The 21,496-nt window shown below is 40.4% G+C and overlaps 2 protein-coding genes across 2 annotated transcripts in view; one reads left to right on the top strand and one right to left on the bottom strand.

The window, feature by feature from the left end:
• The window catches only part of Vinc (vinculin), a 48,636-nt gene extending 44,675 nt beyond the window's left edge, over window positions 1-3,961 (bottom strand). Inside the window, exon 1 of the mRNA XM_065233145.1 lies at window positions 3,610-3,961. The gene's annotated coding sequence lies outside the window, so the exon portion shown is untranslated. The remainder of the gene's footprint in view (window positions 1-3,609) is intronic.
• Window positions 3,962-15,649: 11,688 nt separating this feature from the next.
• Window positions 15,650-21,496, top strand: part of DNApol-theta (DNA polymerase theta) — a 29,327-nt gene continuing 23,480 nt past the window's right edge. Inside the window, exons 1-3 of the mRNA XM_065233138.1 lie at window positions 15,650-16,255; window positions 16,315-17,208; window positions 17,285-18,346. Coding sequence (XP_065089210.1) covers window positions 15,704-16,255; window positions 16,315-17,208; window positions 17,285-18,346 — 2,508 coding nt within the window. The 5' untranslated portion in view covers window positions 15,650-15,703. The remainder of the gene's footprint in view (window positions 16,256-16,314; window positions 17,209-17,284; window positions 18,347-21,496) is intronic.

The following is a 21,496-nucleotide window of genomic DNA, read 5'->3' as shown; positions in this document are numbered from 1 at the left end:
TGTTATGCGCTGTTTACTCGACTTCTCCAAGGATGCGCTGATTAAAGCAAATAAACTCATCACTGTCTGCCACCAAGCCATCAACTAACTGGTGCGCAGTTTACGATCCATTGCATTTAAAATAGTTGGTACTTGGCAATCTCTGTCCTAATCGAATTAACCAGATATCCTCCATAAAAATTAATGATAAGCCACCTTCGTAGACCTACATAGAATCCAATTTAAATATTAATGCGTCACCGGTCAAATATGGTCACGAACGAACAGCAGCAGCGCTCTGTCTGAATGAATTCACAACAAACAGTCCGCCGCAATCTTCGCCGCTGCGTCGCCTATTCTGTCCGCTCACCGATCCATATGGCTTACCTATCGGCTCATTTTTCTTCAGTCCATTTCTCAAGTCACCACAAACCGTATCAACTTCACACCTTACTCGGCGTTTTACCGGTCCTGTAGTCGAGCGCGGATCGCTGCGGTGAGCTTATTCACTAATAAAGCGATGACGGCATCGTGCGAGACTTCCTGCTGGCTGCCCCCTCACATCAGCTCGGTCTCGCGGAGGTTTACTAATCCAAATTCCACGGATTCCGGGTGAGATGTTGCTCTACTGCGTATACAACTTGTAGGTGTCCCACGAAAAATGGAAACCTCTGGAGACTTGACCCTTGATCGGTATAAGATCGCGTTCCATTACAAATTAACATGTTCGAAGCGATCGAACTTGACATTGATCCTCCTACACCTTGCACGCTAGCTTTACGTTCCGACACCGCCTAGGTCAATGTATTCAGCGTTCACACCGACCGCAAGCCGTTGACATATAGCCCGTCCGGCCGTTCAGTTCAATTTAAGCCCACCAACGCCATTCGTACGGCGACGACGGCAAACGATCCGATCGTCATAAAAACCGGAGATCCAAGCACGAACCATATGGATTTGCTGGCTGAGAATTGGTGGTGGCGCTCGCTGATGACGCCATCATTTATTATCACACCAACTGCTTTGCACGTTCGCCGATTTAAATACAAATCGGCCCCGTATTCTCTTTTGTCTTCGACACTGAACGTACACCTACGCTCGCCATGTAGTAATACCGTAACGAGTGGGAGTCCGAGGTTACCGAAAGCGGGAGATCTTTCTCTTGACTGCGAACGTTGTTTTATTTTTTATGAATTGGAAGTGGTCCAAGCAGTTCGTTGAGCATAGCAGTTTAATCGGTTGAAAATACCTACGTGATTGCCATTTGACAGACTCTGCGTCGTTGAAAACTCCGCGGAACGAAGATAGATACTCAAATTTTTACATCACCCAACAATTATTTCGAATCTAATCGAATTCTGTTCACAAATTTTAAATGTTTGCTTGCTCTCAAACCTAGTGTCCTTTAAGCACTTCTACACAGTTATTAATTGAAAGCTTATATGCAAACCAATGTATTAGCACAATGATACTCTTGTGCTCAGGGAAGTCGAGAAAATGTCCAACCCGGAAGATTTCCTCGACCGAACTGGGAGTCGAACCCACCGCTTCCGGCTTGGTGCCTTTACTGACGAGACTATCCGAGGCATAACGATCTGTGGCAAACCAAATGGAATTCTCCACAATAGCTTTACCGTTAGATCATCTTAAGTGCATACATTTGACCAACTCGACCGAATCGAAAGTATGCGAACCAACACAGTCGATTATAATTGAATCCATTATGTTCGATCACAACACACTTCAACAAGATAAACATCTGATCAATCAAAGCAGAAGGAGAATCCAAACTACCGAATGACGGTAACGATCAGTCACTGTTATGATCTGCTATTCTTCGTGTGCTGCTGATCTTACGTCCGACTCGATGCCAAGGCGTAGGTGATCGCGAACTATAATATGTGTAATTTTTCATCGTTTAGAAGCACTTAGAAGCTGTAGGTATATAGCGAAATCTGTGACGGAGCGACCTTTATTAGGGCGAAGCCGAGCAGCAGCCTTGGAACAGCGTGCGGGGATGATGTGAGTTTGAGCGATGCCTTCAACGGACCGATGCCAAAGGTAAGTAGAAGTGTACATGAAATAATTTATTTATAGAAGAACACCGATTATGAATCGCCGTTGTCGTCGTCGTCCGGTTTGGAAAGGTGACTTTGTGTCGGTCGTTTTTATTCGTTATCTTTCACACGGCTGAGTCTTTAATTCAACAAGCCAAAGACGTCGTTCGTATAGGTAAATGGTGCGGTAATCATTCAGTGCAAATGTAAACACTGAAACCCGGTTCTCGATAAGAAACTCTGTCATCGTGCGATTTTTTTTTAGAGCCGCAGCCGTGTGGTGAGAGAGCGAATAAAGCTTCGAAAAGCGAAACCATCTCGGCTCGGTTTGCATTCAAAGTAGACTATTCCTATATGTACTTAGGTAAATTACGTTCGACACGCTTATTATGCCAGTATGACGCGAGTTAGTAAACTCATCTCATACGGGAATCGAATATTGATTATCCAGCTCTTAGCAGAAGAACTGGAGCACACACCGTATAGTAAATGGCACACATTCGACCCAGAATCCGGTCGTTGATCCGCAGCAGACAGAGCTGGAACCAATCCAAGATTGCTCCTGACAATAGCGATACAAATAGGGTAGAGCTTGTGCCAGGTTGGAAAGTTTCATACATAGTCAACATGCCAAACATGATGGGTCGTCTGATTGTTTTGGCTTTTCTGTTTCCATCCATAATGGAGCGAAATTCGGACACTTAGTCCATAATTCCGCACCATTTTTAAAGTTGATTATCACTGCCTACCATGCTCAAAATAGCATTTAAATGTTAACATGACACCATCCGGTATTCGGATCATTACGGTCCTAACGTGACTAGTTGGCGCGTAAAATCGAGATTCAAGCAAGTCGCGCAAAATTTGACTTTAGCTTCCACGAAGCTACCTATCGGATGTGAAAAAGAGATACAAATGTGATGATACAAAAATGCATTAAGACTTTCTTACTTAGCCGAAACCTTGCGCTCAATAGATTAAAACAAAACTACAACCTGTTTTAAAAAATAGACCGGCGCTGCTAATAATCTGAACAGCAATCGCACGGTACTGATTCAGTTTCAACACAAAATTTATTAAATTTATAGATCCAAACATTAAAATCCATTGGCTTAGCGAATTTTTACCACCGCGTGAAGCACATCAAACTCACTGTCCATCCCGTTTTTCTTCCTTCTTCTTTGAACCAATATCAGATTGACATCATCCGTTTCTTCTTATGCCTGGGATGTTGTTCTTATTCTGGAATAATTTTCTCGAACTAAAACAATATCCATTTCCACTTCCTACAACTTTCCACGTTCAAATGTCTACGATTGCGTTTTTCATTCCCCAAATCTCCGCCCGCATAAATTCCGGAGAAAATTCCGATGCAACGATGGAACAAAATTTTCACCTAAATCCAGTTTCTTATTGGAACTTGATGCACCTCTTCACCAACACGCACAAGCCTTCCTTTCTTCTCGCGGGCAATAAGAACAGACATCAAGACGAATTCCAACACTCCAAAGAAAGAAGATTTTTGCAATAGATCTGGATCTGCTCAAAAATTTTCACCTTAACTATTTTTTACCTTTTATGGCCAGAGGATGTTATTTTTGTTTTTCTCACGTTCCGTATCGCACCACTCACTGCTGCTGCTGCCTTCTTCCGAAATAATGACACACACGAGCACACAAAGGAATAATCAATCAAAAAACGGACAATATAGGGAACACAGAATCGTTTCGTTGTTTAAGGGAGGAAATTTTCCTTGACGTTTTCCACACACGAACGGGAACGACGAAAAACGCGCGCGACGCGAGTGAAATAAATTCAAAAATAATAGGTAATCACCAAAATGGTAAACGGTTAAAAAGAAAACGGTACAATATCACTTTTACGAAACAAAAAAAAATTACCACCTTTTGCGCGACTAAACACGATGGAAGAACGCACAAGACTGACCTGATGATGACGGGAAACGAACGATTGCGAAAAAGTTTCCCCTTTAGCTTCTCTCCTCTTTGTTGTTTTCTTTCAACGAGAAAAATGTCAAATTTAAATGGCCGTACCCTTCAGAAACGTTCGATGAAAAACTATTTGTCACAGTAGAGTCGCTGGAAAACGATTCTCCCCGACCGTGAAACGTTTGCAAAGTTCTTTCACTATGGGATTTTACAAATTTGACAGTACCCTCTTAACTGATCTATACATTTATGGCCCACAAAAAACTTGAACAACGCATACGAACTTTGCGGCTATATTCTTCGATGCAATCGGTGTAAATATTTACATTATTTGAAAAATCTCAGGTAATCATGACAGCAGTAGGTCTCTTTTCTTTATTTTGACGTAGGACTACGTCTGTGATTTCTATATGGGGGTACACTTTGTGGAAACCGAAAATGGAACAAGTAAAAAAATTATGAAAGATTTTGAACGTTAATAACTCAGCTGCCCCTGGACCAGTTTCAATAATGTTATCACTAATCGATCAGAAATATTCCCTGGCATCTGTTAAAGTTAAAACTTAATTTTTTTTTCAAAATGTCACCATTGAAAATTGAACGAATGTACAACCAACAATCAATATGAAACTAACGATTTTAAATTGGCTCACCACTTTAGTAGCCTATTGGTCCCAAGCAAACGATTAACGTACCCTATTCTAGTCGAAATTCTAGTACTACGCAATGTTTGTTTTGATTCGCTATGAAAGTTTGACAGATAAAATGAGGGGTTATTGGTTTTTCCTATGTTTCGAGGGGTGATTCGACAAGCTTGGGACCGAAGATAGTACCAGAGGTGAGCCAAAAAGTTGAGCACGTTTCTTCGGGACCTACTTGTCTTAGAGTTACCTCTATGGTACAACTGTTGCTATGATAGTTGAAATAATTACCGATTGCTTACGAAAATCGATTTCCCTAACACAGATTTCAAAGTTGAATTGCTTCCGGTCTCACCAAACGGTGTTTATTCAATCACCGCTTGGGGAGTGGAAGTGTTCTCCAATTCACAACGAAAGGCTGCCTGCAAGCAGCGAGCTGCAGCCTACATGATCATTCATAGAAGGCGGAAGAGGCCGCACCGCAAATCGGAATCAGTAGCTCTTCGTGGGTCGCTGTTGGCCATATATGTCAAGCGCGTCATACTTAAGAGTATAAACAGAGAGAACCCCGCTCAAATTCCTATTGCTCCACAAAACACAAGCTCCTGCTGCAGTTAACAAATAAGATTCATCATATAAGACCACGTAGTCCTACGTCACCATTGCGAACAACCCCATAGGGCTGTCCCTTGTAGTTTTCTTTATTCAAATTGTTTTCAATAATCAAACGACATGATTACCTGGGTTTTGTCCAATAAGGTAAATATTTAAATTACTTGTACCAAAGAATATTGCATATTTTTACAGTTGTCGCTTGTACACCGCAAGTCAAGCCGCAAGTGTTTGTTTTGCGTTGGTTCTAAGCGTATGGGTGAAAAATAGCAGACAACATAAAAATTCTGGCTCAGCAGCCCCTCAAGCAGCCTCTAGAAAAATATAGATTTATCACAGACAAACAGACATAACACTCGCAAGCTGTTCATCGAACAAGCATTTAACGGACAATTTAAAAGTATCGTAGTTGGTAGTACCACCACCTGTGGCGCGCATAGTCAATTCCCTTGCGTTTGACGTTTACACACTACTGCCATCTGTTCAGCATAGTGCCCACCACATGAAAGTTATCTTGGAGAGCATTTTAAAACTCTTTAAGACGAATGTTTTATAGCTGAATTTGTTGCCTGTATCTCTTCTAATAAAAAAGATATAGCCAAATATAGTAAAAAATATGAATAAATTCAAATTGATTTTATACGAGTTTAAAAAATAACATACCTCCAATTTTTTCATATTATTGAGAATAACATACGCCCTTTCAAATGCTGCAAAAAAACTTTTTTTTTGTTTGCCCCAACCAGAGATATTAACATTTGAAAAGTGCATAATTTTAGTATAAAAAAATCAATAACTCTTGATCGGCGAAAGATATTGGCAAGCTTTGTGTAGCAAAAATTTGCGTCTTCTTAAGATCTAAAAGTTATCTCAAGACACCTTTGCTGAAAAATTCGAAATAAGAAAAACAGAGCAAAAAAACTGTTTTTTTAAGAGTCACCCTAACTCAATTCAAGAAAATAGCTCTAAATCGGCCAATTTAAGAGATACAAAAAAGTTATTTTCACCACAGTTGCTTGAAATTAGCTCAGCTATAACTTTGCCCAAGAATGTATACCTTAATTTATTCAAACAAAAAAGTTAGATTTTTGATTTTAATGATAATAGGAACCACCCTAGAATTCAATGTCATAAAAATGAGGGCCTAACTATAAGGAACAACTTTGTAGAAGAGACTTTTAGTCTAAAGTTTCAATTTCAGGCTCAAAACATATCATTCCAGCTAAATCTGCATTCTGTACCACTGTGCAGTGTACTCAACAGATGGCGGTAATGTTTTAGCGACGATGTTTTACAGTAAGAAATATTCAATGTGTTATGTCTGTTTGTCTGTGGATTTATGTTGGTAATTCTTTACTTTTAGGTTTATGTGATTTCGATGTATACATTTGAAAATCTTTATTGGTCGTTCCCTACTTTTAAAATAATAGGTCGTATCAAGGAGTATTCAACTCTGCACACATTAATCTGCTGCCGATTCCTTGAAGATGTACAGAAACGAAGGCGTAACCCGATCGATGATGGGTGAAATTGCCACCTTTTCCCTGTCAAATTATTAACGACTAAAGTAACTCAGAATTTGAACGGGCGAGAATTCAATCCCACGCTAGGAGCGACTCGGGCCAGTTTTTAATAAAGCCTCAAACCAAATTTTTAGTAATGAGCAAGGCCTTACAGTTGACCGATCGGTAGACCACCCATCGTCCCTTGATACGAACTAGTTCTACAGATGGTGCAGAAATAATGATAACAGAAATGCATCAGTAAAATTACCGGATCTGGTAAAGGGGATATGCTTGACGGACTCGTGGAATAGTAGGAGAAATGAATGTAATGTCGGCCTAAATGTCCCTAATTTGGGCCCATACATAAAGACAACAATCGACTAAATTTTCAATAGGATCCAAAAATATCCATTAGTACCGTCCCAATGACACGTTCATCTAGATAAAATTGATAAATAGCAGATTTTTAGACCAATCTTCGATCCATAGGCCAACATTAGAGCCATTTCCCTTATGTAATAACATTTTTAACTGCAATGATCCGTTCCTATAAATCCTATAATACTGCACTAAGATAATCGTACTCCGATCCAGGTCTGATGGAATATGTGAGGTTAATACCTATTTACTTCCCCCAGCAGTACTGGGACTTCATTCAAAATTATACGGACATCCCTATAAAGTCCTGTGGATATCCCATCGTAGCCAATATCAATTGTGACCAATGACTGCGAACGTGAATCACGCAGAAAAAACTATCGTCGTAACAAAAATATTTGAGGTAAATTTAAACGTAAACTCAGTTTGTTCTGGCCACAAACATAAATAAGGTTGATTTCAAACGTATTCCATGTTTGAAGTCATGTGAAATCAATGTTTAAAATAAAAATAATGTTACGTTTATTTCAAAAATATTCGTGTTGAAAATAAACGTATTTATTTTTGTTTGGTTTGACAGCTATGCGAACAATAATAAATATGTTTATTTAAAACATGCTTCTCATGTGCGGGTGTGATTAAGGGTGACCTGTGGGTATTGGGGTCCTGGTCCGGGATGCGAGGACCCGTCGGAGTGGGTGTCCGGGGGTTCCAGTTCAGTCAACAATCAATACGAAACTAACGATTTTTAATTGGCTCACCACTTTAGTAGCCTATTGGTCCCAAGCAAACGATTAACGTACCCTATTCTAGTTGAAATTCTATTACTACACTATGTTTGTTTTGATTCGCTATGAAAGTTTGACAGATAACATCAGGGGTGTGTGGATTCATGCAGAACATGCAGGGGTGAGTGAAATAGCTTGGGACTGCTTGGGACCGTTGTTCTGGTACTGAGTGAGCCAAAAATAATAATGATTTTCTTCGGGACCCAGTGGTCTTAGAGTTACCTCTATGGTTCAGTGAAACCGGTGCAAATTTGTGTTATTAGCGTCATTTTGCCGTTTCTGCCTCGGTTTCTGCCACTGGTCCTCATACCGGTTTCTTTCCATGTTCGGTATAGGAGGAGGATCCGGAACGAGGGGGGCGACACATCTAAATCTCAAGTTTAGATGCTCAACAAATCTCACACTAGCGAATCAATCTTCGAAAAATCTTCTTTCATTTGTCGCATCTACTCCCTAATAATAAAAATACCATAAACGAATGATAGCCCAAATGATCGAATTATTCCACAAATTGTTTGGATGATTCCCCGAACACGTCGTTAAGCAAAATAACCATAACAAATTTATTAGGGCTTGCATCGCGCATCATCTTTTTGCAGGAAATCTTCAGAATCGTCATCAATCTTCTTTCTATCTACTCAGCGTGCACGCAGCTAGCCACAGCAAAACACAATCTTTTTTGCATCGTAGATAGAGTCGTCCCCTTCGATCCGGAATGGATTCGGAATGGATGGCCATTTTCTGTTGAGGTTGAGCAAAGCTGGGGCAACTTTTTCCGAATGTAACAAGAAGGAAATAAAAAGGCATGACACGCTAAAAAACCGTTTACCCAAATCCTATATTGTTGAAATGAACATGCTTTTGAATTTAATTCAAACATAAATATTTTAGTTTTAAACATGCTTTCAATTTACTTTGAATAATTCATATTTTTAGAGTATAAACATTTATATTTTTGTTTTAAATGAACAAAATTCGTATCCGTGATAAACTGACGTTCAGGCCCTTTTTACCGATGTCACTTCACGGTGAAGTGACAACTTATCACTCACGGTGTAGTGATTCTCATTTGATTTACACGGCAATCACTTCACCGTGAGCGAAAAGTGGTCACTTCACTTCGTTTTCACCGTGAAGTGACACTCGTAATAAGGGCCTCATTGTTTTCAGGTTTGTTTTTGGATTTCATGATCACGGGATCCAACTAGTTTGCACCATAGGCAGATGGAGGTAATCAGTTTCAGCCGTCTTGACTGCCGTATCGACAAGATCCTCTCGACCGGCCATGGTGTGGATGAACTAGATTGAAGTCAATCCCGAATAGAAGCTGTTCTGGATGAAATCACGAGCCACTGGAATTTTTGCTTTGAATTGCATGAAACCAACAATCAATACGAAACTAACGATTTTAAATTGGCTCACCACTTTAGTAGCCTATTGGTCCCAAGCAAACGATTAACGTACCCTATTCTAGTTGAAATTCTATTACTACACTATGTTTGTTTTGATTCGCTATGAAAGTTTGACAGATAACATCAGGGGTGTGTGGATTCATGCAGAACATGCAGGGGTGAGTGAAATAGCTTGGGACTGCTTGGGACCGTTGTTCTGGTACTGAGTGAGCCAAAAATAATAATGATTTTCTTCGGGACCCAGTAGTCTTAGAGTTACCTCTATGATGAAACGGACTGAGTTTTGCTAGATTTAAAGAAATTCACTCCCGGCACAGTTCAATAAAATTCACGGTAGAAAACGAGGTGCATGGGAAATTGCCCTTTCTGGATCTAATGATAACCAGAAAGGAGGACGACACCCTGAAATTTGGTATTTATCGCAAACCGACGTCCACCGATCGCTACATTACTTCCGATTCCAACCACTTTGGAGCTCAAAAGCAAGCCGCTTTTCATTCCATGGCACACCGTGTTTACAATGTACCCATGGAGGATGACGAGTTTGCAGAGGAAAGAATTCGTATCTACAAAGCGGCTGAAGTGAATGGGTATGAAAAGGAGTTCGTGGACAAAATTCTCCGAAAACACAAACGAAAGAAGCACCGACAAAATATAACCACACTAGAACCAATGGGAGAGGAAGTAAAAAGAATCAGCCTGCCGTTCTATCCGAAAATTACGAATCCAATCAAATCCACACTCAAGCGACAAGGACTACAGGTATTTCACAAGAGCGACAACACTTTGCGTGACCTGTTGTGTAATTTGAAAGATAAAGTTCCGCCGGATGAACAGTCTGGAATTTATCAAATTCCATGCAAGGATTGTCCTTCAGTCTATATTGGACAAACGCGCCGCAAAGTAAAGGTCCGCCTAAAGGAACATAAACATGCTGTAGACAACAGAAAATCAAATGAATCAGCTGTGGCAGTACACACAATTAGCTTAAACCATAACATTGACTGGAAAGGTGCAAAACTCATTAAATCCGTCAGAAAAACTACACATCTAAACGCCTGGGAATCATCATTCATCACCAATGCTGCTGAACCATTAATGAATGAAGATGAACCCCCCATTATATCCTGCCTTTTCAACCTGACAAATCTGAGAATCCAGTAGCTTCTCTACTCTTCTTTTTGGACGTGTACGGAACAACGTATGAACATCCAAGTAATCAGTCGGACATTGTCCCGTAGATGGGCAGCATCACGCCCGAAACCGGTCGACAGTAAGGTAAATTTTAATTTATTTTAAAGTTGTAAGAACGATAAGTGTTGTGTCTTGTCTCGCGTCGCGTCTTGTGAATGTCGTGTAGTTCTTACGTTAGCACAAAACATAAAAAATAAGTCATAGAATACTCACAGATTTTTTTAGAGCGATCCTTGAAACCGGTTTGTCGTTCTTAAATTCTTGATTGAATCGTTGTCTTACTTTTTTTATATATGACAACAAATTCTCTCACTAGCTTCACTTTTGAGTAAATAAAGTATTCAACCGAGTAGCCAACCTTAGCAACGATTGGCAAAACGTCAACACTCAACAGTGATGTCATTTTATATTATATAATTTGTGTGCTACTAGTCAAAGTTTGCCCTATCGTGCCGAACAGTGTGCCGTGCTGTGTTTTGGCACAGTGTGCAGAGTTAATTACCCCTTGGGTCGTGTGATAGTTATCTATAAAGGTGACATACAAAATTCCGTCCAATTAACCATTTTGTCAATCATTTTCCATCAGATTCCACTGCTGTAGATTGCGGTGACGTCTATCAGAAACAACGTATAATCTGTTTTCCGTTAATTGTACACAAAGAAAAGTGCAGCGACAATATGTATGGTACATCCATATATGCATTTAGACTTAGAGAAATAATTATAATAGAGAGCTCAGTTAATCATTCACCGAACAAAATAATTTCAACACTGTCATGGGCGCAATCTTGATAAACGGGTGCAGCTTTTTGTTCCTGCCCTTTGCATTTTGTGTTTGTACCTCGGTTTGTACATATATTACTTGACCATGACAACCGAGATGACAACTTGATCAGCTGGAAGTTAAACCAACCGATGGAATCTAACGATTATAAATTGGCTCTCTACTTGACTAGCCTATTGGTCCCAAGCAAAGCGATTAACGTACCCCATTGTAGTCAAAATTCTAGTACTACACAATGTTTGTTTTGAAAGTTTGACAGATAAAATGAGGGGTTCGTGGATTTTCCTATGTTTCGAGGGGTGCATCGATTAGCTTGGGACCGAAGATAGTACCAGAGCTGAGCCAAAAAGTTGAGCACGTTTCTTCGGGACCTACCAGCCTTAGAGTTATCTCTATGGTTAAACTATCACGTCCATACCACAATAATAAAAACAACCTAAATTATTGATGGTTTCTTTAATTGTTTAATTTAGTGGTAATTATTGATACATATGTTAAATATTTAAGTGGTACTATTATTTTTTTTTAATGCAATTCTGAATAGTTCAGTTTATTAACAATTAACGGCGTTGCAAGCATGATAAGCTTGGGTAGGACCCAACAGCTTTGTAACCAGTCACAGATTGGCTGATATGTGCAGTTGACCAATGGGATCACGCTCGGGATCAAATGAGAAATAGTGTACAAAGATCCACAGAAGAACACTCTCAAAGTATCAGAAAGCAACAGCAACCGAGTCCTGCCCTAGATGTTAAGCTCCAAGAGACAAAAATTAAGCAGTGATCCCACTGGCAGCTTGGTTTGATTTTGGCATATGAGCTCTAGTATGAGCTCCTCAATATGGATCAGCGTCAGGATACGTAAGTCGAGTTTTCAAGATGTGATTTAAGTTCTATCATAGCTTTCAAATGTTACTCAGTTAATATAAATCCAAGGCTGTGTGTATTTGTGTATTGAAGTGTATTAAATTTATTGTGAAATGTTTTTTTTTTGTGTACAAAGCATTTTCGAGGTATTTTTTTGTATTTCATTTAAGGTATTTTAGTTTTAACGTGTACATATAAACGTATTTTATGTATATTTTGGTGTATTTTTTGCAGTGTGTATTTATAATTCAGCTAATTTATGAAGTTGTTCGCCTCTCGCTTTAATTACGAAATTTTCGTCTGTAATTAATGGACTTAAAAAGTAGTTTATGTTCTACACTGTGTAATTAATGTAATTAAAGCAGGAGTTAATGGAATCAATTTAATTACAGCCGTTCCCTGCGTCCAAGCTAAAGGTTATTGCGTGCCCTTAGTAACAACCCCTCTGATCTATTGTAGATTTCCAAATTTACCATAGAAACTACTGTGGAAACTATAAATTCTATGTTTATTTTTATCGTTGGAGACAATACGATTTATTGTAAATGGAATAAATTGTATTTTATGGTAACGTAAAAAAATAACCAAGGTACAATGAAAACTGTGTCAATACCTTTTTATACGGGAATACCGTGTAACGCAATTTTGTATTACACTCAGGTCTTTTTTACACGGGGGATACGTACCGTGTAAAAAAAAACCTACGAGATTTTGATTTTTCACATGCTTGAACTAGGGGCATCCCACTCTAAACTTTGTATTTTCCCGCATACCAAAAAAGTTCTCAGTGATATCTAAGATACCTAAAAATACTTACAAATACTTAAAAAAAATATCTAGCATTCTATTATTTGTTCGGTTGCTATAAGGATTTCATCTGTTTGTTTACTAATGTCAGGAGAATTGTGTGGATTTTGGAAAATTTGTTAAGAAATTAACGTTCATTTTATTAACAGCGTGAGCGGAGCAGCTGGGTATATGTCACGGACCGTTTTCAGTATAATCTGTTCGTCCTGTTCCAGAAGGAATTCATTCTGGTCTGATAGACATTAGAATCCTGACATTTTTATTTCCTATCTCGTTATAATGGAGGATATAATTGTTTTTTTTTTCGTCCGCTAGATTCTTGCCCGAGTGACAATGACTACGTGGTTATAGCCTAATCTAAGCGAAATAAAAATTAGACAAATCTTGTAACTAATCGTTCTTGGCTTTTCACCTTCTAAATGGAGTACATTTACATCTTACCTGAATACGATCAAAGCGAGATGTCCTTTTGATCCAAAGGTGGAAATTATTTTGAACCGTTTTATGTTTTCAGCAGAGCTCTCTTTTAACTTCCCGGGAGTATATAGTTTATATCCCTTATCGATTATGAACTCCATGATCTCTTAATCAGTTTTTGTAAAAAAAAAATACGGTTTGGACGTATGATATAATGGTTGACTACCCAACAAACAGTTTTAGCTGCAGACTAACTTATACAGGTAAAAAATAGCTGTATCAGCCAATTGGCTACATAACCTTCAGCTAAAATTGTTCGTTGGTTTCGAAACAACGGTAGCGGTATGGTCAAACGATAACATGAAACTATTATGGGAATGTTTAAAATAATCCGATTTAACTATTATGTTTTTCCTACGTATAATCCAAAACAAGCAATACATTGTTTAACATTATTTATTATAATATTAATGGAACATTTTCGTCAATAGAGACACCCTGAAGACCGTCAAACTTTCTTCCTTCTTTCGATCAGACGTTTTCGCACTCCTGCCGATTTAGCAGCGCTTCCTTCACGAAGACTTTGTTTGGTCAGCTTGAATTCCTTCGGATGATTTTGCGACACGTTTTTAATTCCTCACATCTACATTGTGAATCGCTGAAAAATATAAATTAAGTTATTATATTTGTAGACATAATAAAAGTACTTACCCATTAACATGAAATTTCATATGAATTTGTAAAAATGCATGACGAAGGGCTCTATCTAGCATACAACAAGTCAACAAAAAACAACTACACTAGCAACCCAACATGAAAAACAAGTGTTACTACGATGAAAATAAAATATTGGTTTAAAATACTGAAAAATACTTAAGAATACTTACGGGGGATTTAAAAATATTTGATTGATATTAGGTCTAAAGTTTAGAGTGGGATGCCCCTAGTGCTTAAATGTTTTTAAAAAATCGGATTTTGATGCTATTTGTAATTATAGCATGCTATGGTCCATATATACATATTTTAAAAATTTCTGTATTTACACCAAAAATTGTGATTTTTTTTTTCTAAGTATGCCATTCGATTACCTATAGCTTTAAACGGATAATGTGATTGAAATAGAGTCGATAGGTTGTATCGGAGAAATCGTTAAAAACGTACCGTGTAAATTGCGAAAAACCGTGTAAAAATAACCGTGTAAAAAAACCGCGTAAAAAAAAAACGTGTAAAAAAGACTGCAGTTCAGTGTACACGGAGATGAAAAACTACCCAAAATTAAGTACTTTTCCCTCAATTCCGGGGTTCAGCCCAATAAGCTAAATTTGAGTAAATCGCATATAGTAGTTTCTAGAGTCGGTGTATAATGAGTCACGCCAAGAGTGAAGCCAAGTCTACCTATTGAGCTGTCAAACCGGCTACCTATCGTGCAGAGTAAACAAACATTACGATGCTATGAAAGGTCCACGAAAGCTATTGCAATAAAATATAAAATATAATCGAAGAAATGATCATAAACTCGCAGTGAGCAATAAATTGTCATGGGATACGTTTGGTAATGATAACTTATGAGAATTTCTACTATTTTTGGTTGAGATAATTTGACTAAATCACTGATATAATGATTTACTACAGCCGCTATTTTTTTTTCTCGCTAGAAGTCATTTGAAGTTGATGTAGAAGTCCTCTGTTGCCAAGTGAAAAGAAAGGGAATCTTTCGAAAACCGTGATGCGAGTTCAACTGTTTTTCTCTTGGCGTGACTCATTATACACCGACTCTAGTAGTTTCCATTTAACATCAGCAAAAAAAAATACCTACGCTTAAGTATATGCTACCCAAAATTAAGTTTAATTCACGTAAATTTGAGAATATGCAATTTACTCAAGAGTAACTTATTGGGCTGAACTATATCGTTGGGTCGAATCTCTTGTTCCTTTTTTGACAACAATAACGAGTGCAAGTGAGAGGCTAAAGTCAATATTAAGTAAAAATAACTCAAATTTTGGGTAGTATTTTTTCTCCGTGTACATTATATTTGAATGGCCTTTGCCCTTTAAACAGTGGATGCGCCAACGGTGCTGATCTCGGCAGCACTGTTTTTTTTTTCGATGAAGTTTCTGAAGGGCCGAAACAGTGGGCGCACAAATTCGAACAACCGGATCAAAACAGAAAACAAGCAAGTGCAGCACATCAAGCTAACGGTCGCCGTCGCCAGTTGGGATTTTTGCAGTTATTTTATTTTGGTAAATTTTCAACCAAAACTCGTTCTAATAGTTAATTTGTGATACCCTTTTTTGTGTAATGACCTAAAAAATCATGTCGGAGTTCTCTCAGTCCTTTTTCTTGGGTGAAAACACCCTGGAAACGATCGAAAAGCAAGCAGCTCAGAAACCTGGGCCGCTATCTACGCCGCCCCAAAAGTCTTCCGGGGCCGCCAGTCGGCGAACGACCCGTTCTAGCCAGACCAAAGTCCAAACACGCCAAAGCAGCGACGAGCAGCTATTGGAAGTGATTGAAGAATCTCCGACGAACAATGCCACCCGTGGCTTCGGAGGTAGCGTTACCGGTCAGAAAAGTGTTCGCGAGCGGTTGAAAACGATCGGAACACAATCGCGTTCGCGATCGCGGAAAGGATTCCGCCGAAACAAGTCCGATTCGATTGTGTCAAAAGTAGAGGAACGGCAGAGGAGTTTGCCGGAATCGAAGGCACGCAGTGAAAGCCGCGATCAGATCGATATGATCGACTCTGAACTGCTGAGGAGTGATGTCCATTTCGATGGGTTGTCCGGGCGAGCACAGGAAGGGATTGAGCAGAAAGAAATCAATATCTCTAAGCTGTTGGAGTCGGATTTGAGCTTCGAAGTGCCGGTAAGATCGGTTGGGATGAGTTAAGTTGCGTGGAGTAGTAAATGTTGGTATTTTTCTAGAAACTATCTGGTCATAAAAATGAAAACCAGGAGGTCCAAGGTAATCCATCAGAGCCAAAGATTGCCCGTAGAAGCGACGAGTTTGAGGACATGTTTGGAAGCACTGACTTTTCCTTGGATTTACAGCCACGCAGTCAAAGTGTGGTAAATTCCAACATGTTTGAGCAGAGTGCGTTTACGATGGACGTTCCTGACGAACCGAAAGCGGTGGAGCCACTGGTGGTAAGCTATTTCCGCGAAGCTTTAGGTGACGAAGAGTTGAGGGAGTTCTCCGAACTTCAAGAATCGCTTCGTGTCGAGTCGGACAGTGAACACCCCTCGGAGCGGATTGAAGTTCCTCTATCGGTGGAAAATGTTACCTTCGCACAAATGCCTTCGATGGATTCCATGGGGCATGAAATGGATAAATTTTTAACAAAGGGAATCGAAAGTTCTAAGGAGTTGGTTATTGGAGCTCTAATGGAATCCCAAGTTCCAAGTATCAGTACAACCCTCTCCATGACGCAGAACCACACGTTTTCAAATAGCTTCATGATGCCGAGGCAAAGGGCGACTCAACGACAAGCACGATCTCCCGAAGCGGGCCACGAATCCATGTCCCTCAACACGTCGAAAAATCTTCGCCTGGTGGCCAACTGGGGTCTGCCGGAACCGATCACGAAGGCTTACGCCCGAAAAGGCATAACGGAACTGTTTCAGTGGCAAGCGGATTGCCTGGCTAATCCGAGGGTGATTCTCGAGTGTGCCAACTTGGTTTACAGTGCACCGACCTCCGGTGGGAAAACGATGGTCAGTGAGTTTCTAGTGGCGAAGACGGTGGTCGAGAGGAAACGCAAGGCGATCGTCATACTCCCATTCGTGGCGGTTGCTCGGGAGAAGATGTTCTACATGCAGGTGGGTGATGGGGGCTCCAGGCCCTTTCTTTGAGATCTGATAGTTTAACAAATGCTAATTACCTACACATTCACAGGAAATCCTCTCTCCGGCCGGAATACGCGTTGAGGGTTTCTTCGGTGGCCACAATCCGCCGGGTGGTTTCGACACCGTCGACGTCGCCGTGTGCACTATAGAGAAGGCCAACTCGATTGTTAATCGATTGTTGGAACAGCGCAAACTCGCCGACATTGGACTTATCGTGGTTGATGAGATTCATCTGATATCTGATCAGTCCCGCGGTTACATCCTAGAGCTGTTGCTTACGAAGGTGCGCTTTGTGTGCCAAATGAAGGGCGAACGGATTCAGATCGTGGGCATGTCAGCCACGTTGCCGAATATGGAACTACTGGTCGACTGGCTGCAGGCGGAACAATTTCGAACGGATTACCGACCGATCGAGCTGAGGGAGATGGTTAAGTTGGGGACGTGTGTATTTGACAATCAGAAGAAATTGGTGAGGAAGTTGGATGCGGATCAGTATCAGGAGGTCATGCGCGATCAGGACAATGTGGCACAGCTGTGCTTGGAGACGATTCTGGAGGGTTGTTCGGTGATTGTGTTCTGTCCTTCTAAGGATCGGTGCGAACAGTTGACGCTGCATTTGGCCGAGTTTGTCTATCGGACGTTGAAAAGTGAGAGTGAGCTGGGCGAACGGCTACGGAAGGAAATTGATCGGGAAAAGTTGGAAGAAGCATTGGTGTTGCTGAGGAACTGCCCCACGGGGTTGGACGCGGTGTTAGGGAAAACTGCTCGTTACGGGTGTGTGTATCATCATGCGGGGCTGACGGCAGACGAGAGGGACATCATTGAAAGTTGTTTCAAAAACATGACCCTGCGGGTGATTGTGGCAACCAGTACATTGAGCAGCGGAGTGAATTTGCCGGCTAGGCGGGTGATTATTCGGACGCCCATGTTCGGAGGATCGGTGATGAACTCACTGACCTATCGGCAAATGATAGGCCGAGCCGGGCGGAAGGGTCGCGACGTGCTGGGGGAATCGATTCTCATGTGCGACGGACAGAGTTCAAAAGCCGCCTGGGAGTTGGTGAAAACGGAGCTGAAACCGATTGCGTCCTGTCTGGATGGAGATGGCTATGTAAGTACCGAAACTCAAAGTCAAACGTAAAAGATCAGATCCATTGTCTTTATTCTACACACAATTATCGTCATATCATCACAATTATTATTCATTCGATCGCACGTACACAAAGTTTTGAGTTTTCGCTGCTCAAACGGGCACACCGCGGTGGTCTTTGCGGTAAAAGTACTCTTCCAGGGTGTCCTTGTTGAACCACATAATCATGGCTATGGCTGCCATGATGATCAGGGCCAGAATCAACTTCCAGGTGAACACCAGTCGGCAGTTGGTGCAGAAGTTGTAACAGCACACGGCACACTGTGCTTGCCGGCGGATCCGGCTCAGATGGGCGGACGATGCACTTTGGCCAATTTCATCGATGTCGTAATATCCTCGGAGTAGACCGACTCGTTCCGGGCGCGACTCTGTGGAACCCATTTTTTTTGGGAGAGTACTACTATTTACAACACAAATGGTCGATCCAATGGATTCGATTCAACTGAATGCGGTGTGTGAAGCGCTTTCGATCGGTTAAATAATAGACATACATGGACAATGGAAAGTGGTGCAATACGCGTACTGTGAAGCAATTACATTGTTGTGCAAAAGTTTGGAAATACACATTTTGATCCAACAAACAACTTTTGCCACGATGTTTGATGGTTTTCATAAAATATGTCCTATATACTGAAAATTGAGGCTAGACATTTTTCAGGGTGAGAGCTAAAATTTCCCTATGTGTTAATAATTTTCAATGTTTCGCAAATTTTCTTAGTAAGAGGAAATGCCCCAGCAAAAAAAAAATAAGCGTCGATTTCAAGTGCATTGAAAAGGGCTTGATTCGACATCCGGATTTGTATGACAGCGTCCGTAGTCAGATAGTAGATTTCAAGTCCAGTACCTGATCCTTCCCATTTGGAGCAGCCTGAATTTATTCACCTATGGTGAGATCTGACCCTTCTTACTTAGTCAAGTTTTGAGCAACTTTCCTGGTGATGTCGTCGGAACTTGTCAAGGCCAATGTGGTCCAGAGTTCTTTATGTGGCCAGCAATGAGCTTGTTTTAAAGTTCTAATGTAATTTTATTTGTCGTATGATGGGAAACCCTGGATGTGACCAATGCAATTTTAGACACTCGATATGTCTCCTTTCGATCAGGATCTTGTTTTCGCATTCAGATTCGATTTGATGTGTCCCATGATGGATTTTGGTCCTAGTGAGAAACTGGCCACTTCCTCAGGGTACCCGCAGCATGGCTGACTGTGGCTAATGTGGGCCTGGTTAATCGATTTCACTGTCATTGATCTTTTTTTTTTGAGTTCTGAGTCCTAGTCATGAACTGGCCACTTCGCCAAGGTATCCGAATGTGTCCAATGTGGTCCTAGGCACTCGATTTGGCTGTCATTAATATAATTGTTGCGTTCTGATCCAATTTGAGGTCCCGCAAGATGAGTTTTGGCCCCAGTCAAAAACTAACCACTTCTTCGGAGGTACCCGGATCAGTGGCGTCGCGTAACCTTAACAATGATAACGTAGTTCAGAACCATATATACAGCCATTGCATAGCAAAACGATATAGTCTTTCTTCTTCAATGCATTTCAAGCTTATTGTACATCGTATATAAGCTTATTGCGTGCTCTCAACTTAGTGTTCTAGAGGCACTTCCACAGTTGTTAATTGAGAGCTTTCGATCCCTGTACCAGTTTTGCATTAGTATAATTGTGTGGCAAGTACAACCATAGCGGCGCCGGTGGTGTAGTGGTAAGCGTGATTACCTCTCACCCCAGCAGGCCTGGGTTCAATCCCAGTCGGCGCCGCCGGGATGTTCTGAGGCATAACATCTCTGATCACGCCTTCCTTCCGATGGGAAGTAAAGCCGTTGGTCCCCGGTTCATGAGTTGATGGGTCGATAGGTAGGGTCCAGGTGTGGGAGCTGCCTCCCCTGGCGTCGGTAGCATTGGTGCTCAGCACGGAAAACAAGATCGACGGAAAACAAATCAAGGAAAACAAGAAAATTTTCAACCTGTAAAATCCCTAGATCGGACCGGGTTGTTTTGTTCCTTATCGCAAAATATTAGGTCCGTTTTTTTTTGTCATTATGGTGACCATTTCCATGTCGGGGTGGTCCAAAAAGTTTTTGTTTCAAAAATGATTTTTTTTTCAAAAAAGTCATAACTTTTGAACCACTGGGCCAATTTCAAAGATCAAAATATCAAATGAAAGGTAATTTTAAATATTAAAAAAAAATATAATAACATAAAAAAATTATTTTGTATTGTTTTTTTTTGTTCGACTTTATTTAAAGAGATTTTTAGTCCCTCCCCATGGACATGGAGGTTGACGGTACTGAAGCAAAGGGTTATGTTTAATTTCTTTATATTTGCAACGATGATGATTTCCCATAGTGACACATATCACCTTCTTAATGCTTCAGTATACCTCAAACGATTAATTCTTGGTTGTTAATAGAACTTCCTTGATGCAATCGGCTGCTTCATGCAGACTGAGCAATTCTGATTATAGTATCAGATTTGTTCTGTATACAGAGGAACTGGGAGGGCTTATTAGAAACTTCTCACCAATAAAGTAATGACCTTCTAGTAAATTTTGAATATAATTTTATTAATATTTTATTTTATTCAAGCATATTATTTTTGTTACAGTCAATTAGCATTAGCATACAATACAAGAGATTTAATATTACTTGCTCGGTTTTGCGTAAAATAATCAATATGTATTTTGCTTGTAATTACCTTTGAATTTTTTTTTTTGTGATTTCAAAATTTTCCTAGTTTGGTTAGAAGTTTTGAAGCTAACACATGTCCACAGACCTAATAGAAAGATAGACAGACAAAGCGTATCATGAAGAATAGTTGCATGCAGGGTTGCTTCCACTCACTTTCTATAGATGAGTGATTTTCGGAGTTTTGAATTCGTTAGATGTTGTAATGGAGGTTTGTGTTGTTGGATGCGGGAGGAGATTGGAGGGCGGGTGTTTGACGCATAGAGCCTGTCAATTTCGCTTTCAGAGTGTCGCAGTCAGCGGTTTTATGATTCGTGAGCGCTCGCGATTCGTAGAATCGTTGATTGTGACTGCCAGTGGATTTGGCGGGTTTTGTGTATCGGACGCTTGCTTTTTGGCCTTTTCTTGTGTCTAACATGTGCAGA

The sequence above is a fragment of the Ochlerotatus camptorhynchus genome, unplaced genomic scaffold (genome assembly GCF_037179485.1).
Source record: "Ochlerotatus camptorhynchus isolate MF236.1 unplaced genomic scaffold, CSIRO-AGI_Acam_v1.1 ptg000391l, whole genome shotgun sequence".
Taxonomy (NCBI): Eukaryota; Metazoa; Arthropoda; class Insecta; order Diptera; family Culicidae; genus Ochlerotatus; species Ochlerotatus camptorhynchus.
Note: the sequence above shows the minus strand (reverse complement) of the source record. Positions and strands in the feature narration are given on the sequence as shown.